Source organism: Crotalus tigris, unplaced genomic scaffold (genome assembly GCF_016545835.1).
Source record: "Crotalus tigris isolate CLP2741 ecotype Arizona unplaced genomic scaffold, ASM1654583v1 scf7180000018172.2679963, whole genome shotgun sequence".
Taxonomy (NCBI): domain Eukaryota; kingdom Metazoa; phylum Chordata; class Lepidosauria; order Squamata; family Viperidae; genus Crotalus; species Crotalus tigris.
In genome coordinates this window covers 555,831-572,319 of record NW_024096864.1, presented here as the reverse complement: position 1 = coordinate 572,319, position 16,489 = coordinate 555,831, and the positions used below count along the sequence as shown (strand labels likewise).

Genomic DNA, 16,489 nt, shown 5'->3' with positions numbered 1-16,489 from the left:
TTTGCACAATACGTAAACCCATGATTTATTCAAGCATGTTTACTCAATTTCCTAGATTTGCACCGTTCTTGAATTCCTTAACCCGCCGTGGCTGGGATCACAAAGGGACTCTAGCATAAATGAGATAGCCATGTTTTAGCTTAGTTTATTGGATCAATACGATCTGGGGCTCAACCCCCAATTATTATCTGAGCATTTCTGCTAAGTCATGCTCTTTTACCTTTCTGAAAGTAAAGTTTCCACTATCCCTATTCTGCAGCTATCTCCAAGCCAAACCCTACCAAGGCAAGTATGTATTTGCGTAACAAAGTTCACTACAACAACTGATGTCCTGCAAGCAGAGACTTCCGTGTGTGTGTTAGTGTCTACAGCTGCATGATCCAAAGCTCACCTCTTCATAAGAGATATAAAAAGCACACGCCAATAGAGGAGAATATTTGTAGCTGCAGACTCCTTGGTGCTCTCTGAGTTTGGTGGTTTTATTCAGACGTTTCATGACCCAAGTAGGTATCATAATCAGGGCTAACGTGCTAATAATCAGTGCTAGCATTGATGATGTTACCTAGTTTGGTAAAAAAAAGACAACTGCAAGAAAACAACTAAGCTCAGAGAGTACCAGGGATCTCGCAAAAAAAAGCACATAGCTATGGACACCACCATCTTGACTTTTTTGAGCTGCTGCTTGTTGACAAACCTCATGCTATACCCCACAAACTATCTATTCATCCATCTTGACGTGTAACCTCTCTGCAACAGTCTGAAACGGGCCACAGAGCGCAAACATTCAGAAACCACCGCCTTGATTTGAGTTGCAAAGCTGGCAGATGCCTGCTTGTTTGAAGTAACTTTGAGCAGAACCTGGATTTCAGTCCCTTTGTTTGTCCACAGCAATAAAATACAGAACAAAGAGGATAAGCCGGGTCCTCAAGAAGAAGATGAGGTCAATATATATATATATATTTGAACAGATATTCTAACTAATTGCACTCCACCATTGATCTCTTAAGTTCTCAGGAACTGTCCAGACTCTAAGATAGTTGGAAGACAAAGCATGCCTCTTTATTGCAACGATAAATAGCTTAATTCAGCATGAAACTGTTCCCATCCGGTTTGACCTTGGGGATAAATTGCAGAATGAAGAGGAGTTTTGTGGATTTTATAGTGAACTGAGTGACGATATTGGTCCATATTGACATGAACAGGCAGTGCATTACGAATTACAGTTAAGAGGCTAAGGAAGAACTGTTGGCTCTTGCGTGATGGTGACTGACTCCCTTACCCTCAGCTTAACTTCTCAAGCTCATCCCTGGGGAGGTAAAATTGTGGGAGAATTGTACTCTAAGTTGCTTTGAATTTTCAGAGGAAAAAAAAATAAGTGTTCGTTATGCCAGGGGTACCCAATCTCCGCAGGATTGGGCCATGGCATGTCAGAAATGGGTATTGAACTCAATGGTATATTATTTATGGGTGTTTTTTTTTAAAAAAAAGCCACCTATAATTGGAAGTTCTCATTAGTACTAATGCTTACTAATGCTAATTTATTGCTTGCTGAAAGAAAACGGTTGCAGAACTGAGCAAAGGGAACAAGAAGCTGTGAAATGTATTTAAACAAATTACTGTTAAAAATGGAATATCTCCTCGTTTCATTAAGTGAATAGCTTTACAAACAGCTCCCAAAGAGTTGTTAAACTCTGCTTCTATATTCTTATACTTCCTACTTCAGAAGTACAGAATAACTGAGTTAAAAGAGATCATGAGGCCCAACCCCTTGCTCAGGAAGTAAACCCTACACCAGGGGTAGGCAACCTTGGCTTTTATGACTCGTGGACTCTGGGAGTTGAAGTCCACGAGTCAAAGCCAAGGTTGCCTACCCCTGCCCTACACCATTTCAGACAAATGGTTGTCCAATCTCTCCTTAAAAGCCTCCAGTGATGGAATACCTACACGTCTAGAGCAGTGGTTCTCAACCTTTCTAATGCCGTGACCCCATAATACAGTTCCCCATGTTGTGGTGACCCCCAACCACTTATACATCACTGGGTGCCAGGGGCGTGGCCAAAGGAAAGGGGGAAAAAATGGCGGACAGCCTTGTTTGGCGACCTCCGTGAAATGGTCGTTCGACCCCAAATGGGGTCCCGACCCACAGGTTGAGAACCACTGGTCTAGAGGCAAGTTGTTCCACTGATTAAATGTTCTAAAATTTATCCTTTGTTCTAGGTTGCTTCTGGTTAGTTTCCATCTGTTGCTTCTTGTCTTGCTTTCGGGGTGCTCTGGAGAATGGATTGACCCCCTCTTCTTTGTGGCAGCCCCTCAGATATTGGAACCCTGCTATCATGTCACCCCCTCGTCCTTCTCTTCATTAACTTCATTCATGTTTTTCTGGAAATTGATTCTGCTCACTCAAATTATCTCTACTAGTGCTCAGCAAGTGATACTAATGCAGACTATAGAAATGCTAGCAGGATTTCTAAGAGGAAGGTCCACCCCCACCCCTGTTCAAGCGGAAGACCTCATACCATTCCAGATAAATGGCTGTTCGGTCTCTTCTGAAAACCTGGGTCTGATTCAGGCATCGTTAATCCCCAAAATCATTGTAGGAAGAGAGTTGCATTAGTCTGTAGGAGCCAAAAATCAGGATGAAGTCCTACGCCTCTTTTTCCAACTGGCAATTTATATTTATTTAATAAAATAAAATTGAATGTATTTGAATATATTAATGTAGCACCTTCAATGCACTACTAAAATGTAGTGCTGTACACATTTTCATTTCATTAAAAATTGTTCTTGAACTGCAGCTCAGGACAGCTAATGCCTCTTCATAAAACAGGTCAGTCGGTAAAGGCTCTATCAGATTCCTTCCAATTCTCCTGAAAAATCAGGAGTACCTAAAGTTCCTCTTACATTTATGCAAAACAGACCAAATCCCTCAAGTCAGTGGCCCTTTGTCCGAGTAAGCAGGAATAGAATTGTGTTGCTAATCTTCTCCTTCCTAGTCAACGGAATTTAAATTAATATTTACACAGACTCATCTGGGGGGGGGGAAGCTTTGCAAGAACGGAAAGTGGGTTCCTGCTGTTGGAAATTTACAACCCTGCAGTGATTGCAGAGGAGGGAGAAGGAGATAAGAGGACAAGGAAGCAAGGAAAGAGTGAAAGCAAAAGGCCACTTAATGGCTTCAAAAGTATCTAGATTTTGTTATAGAGAGCCAGGTTGGAGCAGCGGTTAAGGCACCAAGCTAGAAATCATGAGTTCTAGTTTTGCTTTGAGTACAGAGCTAGATGGGTGACCTTGGGCCAGTCACTCTCTTTCTCTCAGACGTAGGCAGGGACAATGGTGAATCACTTCCAAAATCTTGCCAAGAAAACTGCAGGGACTTGTCTTGGAAATCACCAAGAGTCAACACTGACTGGATGGCATACGTGCACGCACGCACATATACAAAGGCTTTGCTATTGGTCCTAAGGGTCTCAAAATATAACCATGCATCTCGTGAATCTGGTTCCCCTTGTTGATTCTGCTTGTTGGAAGCCAGATAGGAAATTTGCAAACGGCAAACTTGACCAGATCATCTCTCTCTCTGAATATCTATGTTTAGAAAGGGATTCTTTGAGGATTACACTGAACACGGTTAACAAAGAGGATCTTCATTTGGCAATTCCCATTCAGGCTCCGCGCATCCCCAAGTGTGTTATCTTCTAAACCAAGCACTTGAAATGATCTTTCATTTACACTCCTTTGCATTTCTGGCCACGCAAAGGGATGTCCTAAATGTGGCAATTAGTTTTCCAAACCTAGAGTTCAACTTTGCCAAGGAAGGAAATTCTCTCCGGCATTTTTTTTTCAATGATGATGCCATCACCCCCAAAGTCCTACCTTGGAGAATAGTGATGGAGAACAATAGGATAGGATAGGATAGGATAGGATAGGATAGGATAGGATAGGGCGGAATGGAATAGAATGGAAGAGAAGAGAAAAGAAGAGAAGAGAAGAGAAGAGAAGAGAGTAGAAAATAGAATGGAACGGAATGCAACAGAACAGAACAGAATATAGAAAATAGAATAGAGAATAGAATAGAGAATGGAATGGAATGGAATGGAAGAGAAGAGAATAGAGAATAGAGAAGAAAATGGAATAGAGAATAGAAAATAGAAAATAGAATAGAGAATGGAATGGAATGGAAGAGAATAGAGAATAGAGAAGAAAATGGAATAGAATAGAATAGAAAATAGAATAAAAAATAGAATAGAGAATGGAATGGAATGGAATGGAATAGAATAGAATAGAATAGAATAGAATAGAATAGAATAGAATAGAATAGAATAGAATAGAATAGAATAGAATGGAAGGGACCTTGGAGGTCTTCTAGTCCAACCCCCTGCTCAGGCAGGAAACCCTATACCATTTCAGACAAATGGTGGTCCAATCTCTTCTTAAAAACTTCAAAACTTTTTTTCTCCTTGGAGAAAAACAAAAGCATGTCCTCTAATCTGCTACAGAATTTTCATTTGTGTGTGAGCCTGATCATAGATCTGGGCAGGTTTCTAACAGCATCACACATTCTTTGATCCGCCTACTGAATCCTGATCTTAAGGTTCAAGACCGTCCTGGAAGTGGATATCTCTCTTTGATGCTATGCAACAGCCTTCTTCATCCCTCACTGTTGACTCGGGCAAAGAGTAATTGTTTCTCCTTTAAAAAAACAACAACTTTGAAATGTGATGGTCTCACCTGCACAATCTCACAAAATTTTAGATTTGTTTATCTTTTTTTTAAAAGCCTAATTATCTGGTTCTCCAGATAGTCTTGAAATTTCTGGCCACTATACTGTTTATCCACTGAAGTGCCTATATATGAATGGAAGCAGAACACAGCCACCTACACACACAAACCAACTACGACACAGCAAGTGACAACTTCAGAAACATCTGGATCCAAGGCCCAGCCCACCCCCAAGATCACATTTTCCAAATTCACCAAGCAGAGGGCCTGAAGAGGCCTTCTGTCCACAGAGAAGCTGCTTAGGGCCAGCCATCAGTGGAACTTATTTGTAACACCAGAAAAGGGTGTTTTAAACAACAGGACTGGAACAAGCGTTCTCTCTTCTCATTTGGAACAGGACCAGAAGGAGACCATGGCAAGGTCAAGAGGCTTGCAAACCAAGAATAGTTCAGCCCAGTGTGGGAGGTGAAGTTGAGGGCAGCAGAACTTTGAAACTTGTGCAGCAGCTCAAAGGGGTCCACAGTGAAGCAATATTCAGCTTGTGCTAAATTGATAGAATGGTATTTAGCTAAGCTGCAGAGACTCAACTTCTGCGCTTTATGATGCTATAGACTTCAATCCAGCTCTAGTTTGGATTTTTTTTTTTCCCCTGGTTCTTCTGCCTCAGTGGATTAAGACTCTGGTCCCTGCATATACCTCTGGTCCTTCAGTTCTCTATTAATGTCCAGTGCACAAAACCAGGAGCCAGGATAGGATTCAAAAGTACTACGAGTGTATTTCATGCTACCTATGCGTGTTAGAGGACAGGAAGACCTGGAGGAACGTTGTCCATGGGGTTGCGATGGGTCGGACACGACTTCACAATTAACAACAACATGCGTGTTAAATCTAAACTGTTACACCTGCTAAGCTGATGTTTGTGAAGCTTGTACAAATGGGTATTTGGGTATTTCAATTTATTTTAGAACTTGGGAAAAATTTTATCAATGGTTAGAGACACGTTAGAACTTGAAGGATTCAATATTTTAGAATAGATGACTGATTTTTAATCGAGTTCTAACTAACATTTTGATGATACGATTACTTTTCCTGATTTACTGATTTTCATTTGTTACTTTTGATTGCTAGGATTTATTTTTGGGGGAGATTTTATTAGTTGTTGTTGTTAATTGTGAAGTCGTGTCCGACCCATCGCGACCCCATGGACAACGTTCCTCCAGGTCTTCCTGTCCTCTACCATCTTCTGGAGTCCATTGAAGCTCACGCCTCCTGCTTCAGTGACTCCATCCAGCCACCTCATTCTCTGTCGTCCCCTTCTTCTATTGCCCTCAATCTTTCCCAGCATTAGGCTCTTCTCCAGGGAGTCCTTCCTTCTCATTAGGTGGCCAAAGTACTTGAGTTTCAACTTCAGGATCTGGCCTTCTAACCTTTTATTAGTAGTGTTTATTTAATAGATCAACGTATTTGTTTACTAATTGTTTTTAATATGTTACAGTTTAAGCTTTGTTAAAAATGGTTGAATATGATATTTACTCATTATTATGATCCGGACGGTTGCTTGTTTGTTGAAATATGTGATTGTACCTATCCTTATTTTACCCCAATTCCTTATTTCCTTCCCCTCCCCCTTTCCTTTTACCCCTCCCTTTACCATACCTGTATTGTTCCTATTTTTCCTCACCTATATAAATTTAATAAAATTTTGTTAAAAAAAAAAAGTACTACGAGTGTATTTCATGGTACCTATGCGTGTTAAATCTAGATTGTTACACCTGCTAAGTTGATTTTTGTGAAGCTTGTACAAATGGGTATTTGGGTTGACAAGCCTACAAAAACCCATTTTTGCTTGTCTTTTGGGTACGCCACAGCAGTAAGCCAAGAGTCACATCAAGAGCCTTGTACTGCAGGAAAGAAATAAAATGCTGTAGCTCCTTTCTAACATATTAATACTTGTGTGCGTACACCACTGTTAGTTGATCACAGCTATCTGAATGGTTGACTAACACAATCAGCTGGTGACATACTGCACCCCAAATCAAGGTGCTTGATAAAGGAAACCCTCTTTGATTTATAACCATTCATTTAGCAGCTGTTCAACGTTCCAAAGAACTGAAAAATAGTAGTACATCCTCACACTTATGACGGTCACAGCATCCCCAGTCACATGGTTATGATTTGGGCACTTGGCAACTGGTATGTAATTTATGACAGTTGCAGAATCATGAGTCACAGGATTGCAATTTCTGACCTTCTCAGCTGGCTTTCGACAGTTAATGGGAAACCGAGCAATTTGCTTAACGACTGCTGCAAAAAAAAGTGGCAAAATCAGATGTAGTCACATGATGCCTTGCTTAGCACCCACACTGCTTAACACCCAATTTCCTGGTCTCTGCTGTGATCATAAATTGTACGGTATATTTATGGTAAGCATTGCAGAAGGTAATTCTACCAATACAACGTGCTGGTTCTCCAGAGGAGAACGAGACTTGTCAGAAGCCACGAGGGTGTCAAAACACTATTGCATGCATCGTTGTGTGTCATTGCACACCTCACTTGGATGATGACTTCATGATGATGCCTAAGCAGGAAATCTGCCATCCTCCAGATGCTGAGAAACTAACTTCCAGCAAGCTCAGTTGGTAGGGCTCAACACCTGAAATGGATGGAGGTGAGACCTAGGTCAGGGGTCCTCAACCTTGGCCACTCTTGAGACTTGTGGACTTCAACTCCAGAATTCCTGGCTGAGAAATTCTGGGAGTTGAAGTCCACAAGTCTTAAAGTGGTCGTGGTTGAGGACCCCTGAACTAAGTAGTCATTTCATACCAAGTTAAAATTTTTGGCCCGTAGGTTTGGAGAAGATTGTAAGAATACAGACAAAAAACACAAAGCAGTTATTGACATTTAAAAAAACAAAACAAAAACAAAACATGGATGCATTTTGCTACTGTATATCATGTTGGTATGCCTGATTTAAAAAATAACAACATGACAATGGACCCTTTTTGGGGAAATGATGTAAGGTTTCCTGCCTGAGCAGGGGGTTGGACTCGATGACCTCCAAGGTCCCTTCCAACTTTATTATTATTGTTGTTGTTGTTGTTGTTGTTGCTGTTATTATTATTATTATTATGGATCATCGCACAGTCAACCAGATGTTCAGACTGGATTTGGCATTTTGTCTACCTATCGAGTCCTTACCCAGGACCTGGGATAGGCAGATGTGGATGTTTGATGGTATTACAGATATCGTCGCAGGATGGAAGCAGTTCCTAGTAAGGCCGCCTTTTGCAATTGACTAATAGCGAATTTGTCAATGCCAATGGTGGTATTATTATTATTATTACTATTATTATTATTATTAACCCAATTGCTAAGTTCACACAATATACTCGACCTTTAGCTCAGGGGTCCTCAATCTTGGCAACTTTAAGACTTGTGGACTTCAGCAAAGGTAGCTAAGCAATTCTGGGAGTTGAAGTCCACAAGTCTTAAAATTGCCAAGGTTGAAGACCCCTGCTTTAGCTACCGAGAGAGGTTGAAATTAACCACAGATTTGCCTCTAGCACGTTATGTGAACACAACTAAAATTGGCACAATACATTTTGCTTCCAGAGTTCAGAAAAGCCAACGACCCTGCACCTAAAATTATCATATCCTGCCTTTTATTAAACTGACAGCCTATTTCCCGACACTTAAAATTTAACCAAGCCATGGCTGAGCTGGATGCTTAGACCCAAGAACCTACGCGACGATATTTAAAAGAAAATCTTATCCTAAGCATGTTCATAATAGAGTTTCTAAGCCGCAACTGGCTATTAAAAAAAAGAAAAAGAGTTGACCTCCTCCTGTCTCATTTAGTACAGGTAGTCCTCAACTTACAACAGTCTGTTGAGTGTCCATTTATCACACGTGCAACCTTTTCAGCATCCTCAATGTCATGTGATTTACACTGGGATGCCTGACAGCTGGTTCATGTTTATGACGGTCGCAGCTCCACTTTTCCTACCAATGGGGCTTGGAAACCACCAAAGGATAAAAAGAGGAGATATTTTAAATTCTCAGTTCTTACTCCAGTGGGACCTTCCTTCCTTGACCCCTTGGCAATGGTGTGTTTGTGTTGCACACAGAATCGCAACCTTCCAGTTGGGTCCGGCCTGGTAGGCCAACCCAACTCCAGGGGACATGTAGGCTCAGAGGGCCAAGTTAGGCCCTGCAGCAGGGGTCTTCAAACTTGGCCCTTTGATGACTTGTGGACTTCGACTCCCAGAATTCCTCAGCCAGGCACGCGTGCCTGGCTGAGGAATTCTGGGAGTCGAAGTCCACAAGTCATCAAAGGGCCAAGTTTGAAGACCCCTGCCCTGGAGTGAAAAGAAAAGCAGAGGTCAGAAAGGCAAGAATGGATTGTCCTCTCCAGAGGACAAAGCTGGTCACAAAACAGGACCGGTCAACCTCTCTGCTCCTTTTACAGCTTACCGGAGAGTAGAGGCTGCAAAGGCAGCAACTGACAGGAGCTGGCCTCAGGCATTTTGGCCCTCAGCCAAGTCCACGTGCTCCAGAAAAAAAAACAAAAAACAATATGGTATATTTTTTGCGTTTCCCAGCCCTCCTGACAGACCAGGCTGTTGCTTTGGATTTTGCGGGGGAGGGGGGGTCTGCAGTGGGTGGCGACCCTCCAGCCAGCCCCAGCCAGCAGGGGAAAGGGGTGACCGAGCCCCACAGATCACACTTGGGCCCTTGCCACCCCCTGCCCGTCACTTTCCCTCGACTTTTTTTTTTTTTTGGCACTTTCTCCAAGTTGCAAGGAGGGGGCCAACTTTCCTTGCTTCCTGCCACCCACCTCGACCTTCCTCCAGAGGGGACCACGGGTTCCTCCTGCCCTCCCTCCTTCTCCCTCCCTCCCAAAGGGCTCAGGGGCCCAGTGGTCCTGACGGGATTCCCTGGCAAAGCGGGGAGGGGTCTCCCCGGGCAGCCCGTCCCCTCCCGCGCTCTCCGACCCCTTTAATCCTGACTTACCCCGCGGACGGGATGCGCTGCCAGGCACAGGGCAATTACCAAGACGGGCGCGCTGCAAACCCAAAAAAAAAAAAGAAAGGAGAGAGAGAAAAAAAGGGGAGGGGGTGTCAAAATGTCACGTTTTTCCCACGGCGGACGCGACCCCCGCCCCCCCCAAAATCCTCCCCCCCCTTTTTTTTTTCCTTCCGGATCTGGACACTCACCCGGCGAACATGCTGCCTCTCCCGAGCTGCTGGGCAGCGCCTGGACCCCGCGGGAGAACGCGGCTCTGGAGCCCCTTCCGCGCCCCGTTCCGGAGAAGGGGAGGCGGCGCGGCAGCGGGAAGGGCCGGTCGTGTGGACGCGCGGGCAGGACACGTGAAGAGAGGTCTCCGCCCTCCCGAAGCGGCAGGGGAGAGCCAACCCCGCCGAACGCTCCGCGCCCAAGCCGCGCGGCCGAGAGGCGGCGGGGGCGGGGGACGAGGGCGGAGCCGCACGCCCCTCCAAGCAGCCGCAGTGCCGCCTCGGCCTCTCCTCTTCCCCCCCCCCGGTCCCCACCCGCCTCTCCCCCTCCCCGCGTGCCCGTGCCAGTTTCCGCCTGGGTCAGTTCCCACGTGCGTGCGCCCTTGGCACAGAACCAGGCGTTTCGTTTGAGAGGTTCCCGTCCTGTTCCTTTAGGACCAAGCGGGGGGGGGTCTTTTTGCGCCCCCCCTCTTCCAGGTTGGGGTTCCTGCGACCGTGGGAATCCTGCCCCCTCTCAGAGACGAGGAAGACCCTTCTTCCCCCCCCCCGGAGTCAAGAAAGTGGACTGTCTCACCTGGGCTGTGGCTAACTTTTGGCACCCGGGTCTGGGGGGAGCAGCGCATCTTGAGAGCTGACTTGGGCAACAGGTGGTTCGGGAAAGGACGGGTCAGGGTCTCGTGGGAATGCTAAAATAATGAGGGGGGGGTCTTCTGAGCCGCAGGCCCGACCCCTCTTGTCAGCCGCTGTGGGCTTCAAACTCGGGGCTTCTCAAAACTCCAAAAGCTGCAGAGCTTGGTTCTATTCCCTGGAGACTTTGGCGGGGGACTGTCCGGGTTTTCAGATAATGGGATATATTTTAGCTGTGGAAGCGAGCGAGACGCCCCCGAAACGGAGCGATTGAGAGACGGCAGCCGTTTGGGGTGCGCTCTCCCCTACACACACACACACACACACACACACACACACACACACACACACACACACACACACACACACACTCCGCTCTCTGGCGCTAGGTCCCCACACATTGTGAGGCTGCAAAAACCTTAAAAAGTTCCCTCTGGGAAAACTTTTTAGACTTGCCCCGGACAGGATCCTTCTGCAAGTCTTGTTCGGATTGACAGACTCGGTTATTGCAGACTCCTTGTTGCGTGGGGGGGGGGCGGGGGTTGACCCCACCCCGCTGGTTGTGGGCAAGTTCTTGGTTGCGCGTGAAATTGGGGGGAAGGGGCCGTTTGGAGTACTGAAGATGGGGTACAATGCTCCCGCCGGTTTCCTTGAATAACCCCAACGAAAGCGCGAATCCACACGCGAGGGTTCTGGGAACCCAGCGGAAGAGGTTGCGTTAACACTGGTAAAGCGAGTCATGCGCAGCGCTGACACCTAGGTCGTCGGACCGCAGCTGTAGGGAGGGGGGGGCAAACTGGCCCGTTTCACATCAGAGTAGAACTTGGCGCTGAAAATCGACTTTTATTCCTCCGGCTAGTTCTCGGACTCTCCTGCTGGTTCATAATTTACTATCCCCCCCCCCCGTTACCGAAAGGAACTAACCCGGGTTGTAGAACCGGTGAACGCACCGCTTGGTTGTCTGCGGCTCAGACCACAAGGGCCAGAACGCCTCCCCCCCCCCGAGTCCCCTCTAAAAACGTTTCCCAATTCAACGCAAGGCATGGCAGCTTAGCCCAGCCTAAACAAACCACGGCTTCGCACAACGAAACCACCAAGCAACAGAAGGGGGGGGGGAAGGTGGGAGATGAAAAAGAAAAGTTTCCCTTCCTTCCTTCCTTCCTTCCTTCCTTCCCTCCTTCCTTCCTTGCTTCCTTCCCTCCTCCCTCCTTTCTTCTTTCTTTCTTTCTTCTTCCTCTTTCTTTCTTTCCTACTTACTTTTTCTTTCTTTTTCTTTCTTTCTTACTCTTTCTTACTCCTTCTTTCTCTTTCTTTCTTTCTTCTTTCTCTTTCTTTCTCTTTCTTTCTTTCCTACTTACTTTTTCTTTCTTTCTCTTTCTTTCTTTCTTTCTTTCTTACTTTTTCTTTCTTTCTTTCTTTCTATCTTTCTTTCTCTTTCTTTCTTTCTTTCTTTCTTTCTTTCTTTCTTTCTTCCTCTTTCTTTCTTTCTTCCTTCCTTCCTTCTTCCCCTCCCCTCCCCTTCCTTCCTCCCTCCCTCCTTCCTTTTTTTACATTCAACTCAGACTGAATTGTTGGTGGCCCAACAAGCGGCTCGCGCCCCGCTGCCGCCGCGGGGAACTACAAATCCCATCCGCCAGCGGCGCAGGCAAGCCGGCCGGGCGGCGCATGAATCCGGGCCGAGGGCGAGCGGCAGGCAAAGTAGTCCCCAGAGAGAGAGAGAGAGACGGGGGGGGGGGCGAGGAAGGAGGGAGGGAAAGAGGGAGGCCGGGCCGGGGCCGCGCGCCCGAGCGAAGGCGAGCCCGGAGCCGGGAAAGGCGGAGGCGGAGGCGGGCGCGGAGGCGGGCGCCCAGAGCCGCTTCGCCCGGCCCAGCCCTGCCCAGTCCTTGCCCACTTCATCCTCCTCTGCTTTCATTTTTCCTTTTTTTCCTTTTTTTTTGGGGGGGTGGGCGAAGGCTGGGTCAGCTCCGGCGAGGCTGCGGGGCTCCTGGAGGAGGTGGAGAATGAAGCTGCGCCCGGGCGCCCGGCGCCTCCTCTTGCTGCTCGCCCTGGGACTCGGCGCTTGGGACGCCCAGGCTGCGGTGGGTCTTGCTCGGCTCCCTTCGGATGCCCCCGGAGGGGAGAGCGGGGCGGGAAGGGGGGGAGAGGAGACGAAGCCGAGCTGGGGCCGGCGGGGGTGGGGGAGAGAACGAGAGGGGGCTTTCGTCTCCCGGGTGGGTGGGTGGGGGGGGAAGAACTGCCCGGGGACGGGCTGCAGACCCCGGAAAAGTTGGGCAAAGTTGGTTTTAAAAATAGGCTCCGGGGCCAGCGGGTGCAAGGAAGGCTGGGAAAGGGGAGGGGGCGCGGGAACGGGTCGGAGCCTGCCCTGGCGCCTCCGCGGGGTCCCAGGGAGTGAAAAAGCCGGTGGGGAGGGGGGGCGGAGAAGAAGGCAGGAGAGACTGTGAAGAACGGGCAGGCAGGTCCGCGGGTCCCGGGTTGGTAACGCGCGCACAGCTTGGAGCTGGGTGGCTTGGGTTGCGACGGGGAGACGAGGGAGGGCAAGAGCCAACGGAGAGATGGGGAGGGCTGCGCTCCCCCCCCCCACCCCTAACTGGCTCCTTCAGGTGGCCGCGTCGGGGCAGGGTCCTTATCTCTCCCCCCCCCCTCTCCTTCTCCCTTCCAGCCTCCTCTCCCGGGAATGTCCTTATCAAACAAAGGCGCGGGTTAGTTTTGTCTAACTCCTTTCGGTGCAAAATTTACTCTCTCCCGGTGGCTTTTCCAGTCAGTGAAAGTGAAGGCGTGGGCTGTGTGTTTGTGTGTGTGTGTGTGTGTGTGGGGGAGAGGTGGCCCTGCCTTGCCGATCCAGCTCGAGATAGTCAGGATGCCAGGGGTGCCAGCCCGCTCCCAGCCCTCGGATCTCAACCCCTTTCCTTTCCCCCACAGTTGGCAAGGGTGTTAAGATCCACTTCGGTAAGATGGAGATGGTAGCCTTAAAAAAAAAAGGGGGGGACGCTTCAGCAACGTTCAGTCCCGAATTTCAAGATGCCCCCCTTCCTTTCCCACATGCTGTATGTGCGTGTATAGGAGAGGCAGGTGGGTGGGTGGCAGGACTGTGTGCATCCCGCACAAATGTAGCTTCCTCCCGGTCTAAACTGCTGCTGGAGGGAAAGTTGCAAACTTTGGAAAAGTCCACTTGGGGCGTGTGAAGTGGGAGCTGAAACAAAACATGGCCCTGTTCTGTCCCCTCCCGCCCCTAAATGTGAATCTTCAATTGGCTGTATTCTTCTTTTCCACTTTCTGATAGTTGGTAGACTTCTTGAGAAGTGGTAGATGGAATGAAATTGCATGCGGTCCTTGTAGGGTTAGCAAATATGTGTCTTCTGCTTATGACCCACTGATGACACAAACACCAGTGGATGTTAGTGCTGTGATGGCTCAAGCTTGGAGGTAGTGGCGATAGGGTTATAGAATAATGTGTCCACTCCTTGGAACCTACAAAATGTGTACTTCACCGGCTGTTTAATCTCTCCTCCCATCCTCTTAACTGTGTTCTCCCTTGCACGGAAATGGTCAAAATAGTTATTTTCTCCTTTTGCCTAGTTGTTGTTGATTAACATGCCCCCTGTGAAACAATATGTATTATTAACTAATGCTATCTCTCCTTTTAAGGTAGTGTTTAATTGCCAGGGTCATTATGGAAAGCAGAATGATGGGCTACAATGCAGCTATGCGTGTTTGAATAATCCCTTTTAGTCCAATATCTGTAGTAGACTCTTGTTTGTTTATTTTCAGGAATGAAAACTTCAGCCAGATGTTTGTCTTGCACCTTTCCCCTAAATATCTAATGACATGAATGAGAAATTAGTCATTTCATTTTATGGGCTAGTTTATTATGTATTTTTTTTTTCTTAGATTGGGACCAGACTGAGATGCTTTAACAATGCTTAGTTACTCCTTAACAAGTTTTTCTTCCTCCTCCCCATTCAAGGCGTAAGCCTTGGCTATAAACTTGTGTTTGTCATTTAGGGCAAATAACTTTGTCCCATGTCTTACATGTTATCGAAATAATGTATATTTGTTGTCTGTGGGCAAATAAAGGGAACCTCAACCCCAAACTGAGCTCCTGTGAGGACAGAGCAAAATGAACTAATTTTAATTCTGTTCAAACATAATTTCTCTAAAGTTTTTTGGGACTTTACGGAAATTTCTTTGCTGAATGATAACTAAACTGTTGGAAGTTTTATTCCATAGTGCTCTGTTCCCTGTATGAGTTTCCATCTGGTATAATAACTGACTTAGTGCACGTTAATTCAGACGTCAACCTCAATAAATGGAGCGGGCCTCTAACTTTTAATAAAAGTAATGTGAAGTTGCTGACAAACTACTCCATTCTGTTTGCCATCTGCTCCGAACTAAAATTCTCAAGAGTTTGGGATGGTGGTTTGGGTGGGGATGAAATTAATTCATTCTTTGTGTAATTATATACTCTGCATAATTGGAGCGCATAGTAAAGTGTAAAATTCCTAGCGTTAGCAAAGGGGAGAGGACTCTGTACCCCACTTATGCAGTTTGTAAAACTTGAGTTCTTTCTCTTCGGCTTTTTCCAATGCTGGTTTGTTTGTAACACCTGCTTTGGGTAAGAGAGCAGGGATGTGTGTCACCGGTGTGCGTGTCACCAATTATTTGAAATGGGGAACTTTGCACAAAACTGAGTGGACATGTCAGTGGGCCTTTAGGAAAGTACCGTGCTCCAGCCCATTTGAAGTGGGAAGGTTAGTTTTACTGAAAGCCAAGTGGTTACAGAAATGTGAAGCCAGAACTTAAGTTTGAGTGGGGGGGGGGGAAATCCGTAGGTTAAACTTCCTCCTTCCCCAAGGCCCCCCCTTATCTTCCCATTGTCTAGTTGCATTTGGAAAAGATGTTTTGGTAACGGTCCCTATCGTGGTTGGTAGATGGCTAGGTGCTGCATTCCATTCCCAGGATCAAGGCCTTGAGATGTCTCCAGATGGCACAACTATCATTTTTGTTTTCCCATGTCTTACTTGCAGGTTCCCCTTCTAAGTCTCTCTCCCCCCCCCAGCTCCCCTCCACACCAATGTATGGCAGACTGACCTCTAAGCCAAGGGTCTCCAACCTTGGCAACTGTAAGACTTGTGGACTTCAACTTTCAGAATTCCTCAGCCAGCCAAGCTGGCTGAGGAATTCTGGGAGTTGTAGTCCACAAGTCTTATAGTTGCCAAGGTTGAGGACCCCTGCATCTAAGCCAGTGGTTCTCAACCTGTGGGTCGGGACCCCATTTGGGGTCGAACGACCATTTCACGGGGGTCACCAGACAACGCAGTCCACCATTTTTTCCCCCTTTTCCTTAGCTGTGCTACTCCCTTTTATTCTATTGGCTTTTGAAAGCCAATAGAATAGACTCTCTTGAATAGAGTCTAATTCTATTGGCTTTCAAAAGCCAATAGGAATTGTCCAGGCTGTCTCTGCCCTGCTGAGCCCGCCAAAAGTCCCATTCTGCAAACGGTGCTGCACCAGTTGAGTAGTCCTCGACTTACGACCGGTTGAGTAGTCCTCGACTTACGACCGGTTGGGGGGTCGCGGCATTAAAAAGGTTGAGAACCACTGATCTAAGCGGAGCATAGAAGGGAGACAGCTCTGATAGGAGAGGTATGTGTTTGTCCATAAGATTGAGGGACAGAGCTGAGCGTAAACCAGTTCCAGTTGGAATATTTCTGTAGCAGTGTTGATATTCTGTGAGATATCAGTAGGGAAGAAGCTGTATTTCCCAGGCTGCTTTTCTCATACAAACCTTGGCTGTATCCTCAGGGCACCTTTTTAAAGTTGTTACCGACTTCCGGTGCCGAGTGCAAGCAAGAGAAAAAAAAGAATAGTTGCATGCACAACAAAAGAGCTGAAATATTCACTTGATTGAT

The 16,489-nt window shown here is 46.8% G+C and overlaps 2 protein-coding genes across 7 annotated transcripts in view; one reads left to right on the top strand and one right to left on the bottom strand.

Moving 5' to 3' along the window:
• Positions 1-10,225, bottom strand: part of COL4A6 (collagen type IV alpha 6 chain) — a 171,968-nt gene extending 161,743 nt beyond the window's left edge. For all 3 annotated transcript variants that reach the window (XM_039348728.1, XM_039348729.1, XM_039348730.1), the window contains exons 1-2: positions 9,936-10,225; positions 9,733-9,784 (exon numbers count right to left, since the gene is read on the bottom strand). In XM_039348728.1, coding sequence (XP_039204662.1) covers positions 9,733-9,784; positions 9,936-9,946 — 63 coding nt within the window. In that variant the 5' untranslated portion in view covers positions 9,947-10,225. The remainder of the gene's footprint in view (positions 1-9,732; positions 9,785-9,935) is intronic.
• A 2,109-nt stretch (positions 10,226-12,334) lies between these two features.
• The window catches only part of COL4A5 (collagen type IV alpha 5 chain), a 138,058-nt gene continuing 133,903 nt past the window's right edge, over positions 12,335-16,489 (top strand). For all 4 annotated transcript variants that reach the window (XM_039348727.1, XM_039348725.1, XM_039348726.1 and 1 more), the window contains exon 1: positions 12,335-12,658. In XM_039348727.1, coding sequence (XP_039204661.1) covers positions 12,581-12,658 — 78 coding nt within the window. In that variant the 5' untranslated portion in view covers positions 12,335-12,580. The remainder of the gene's footprint in view (positions 12,659-16,489) is intronic.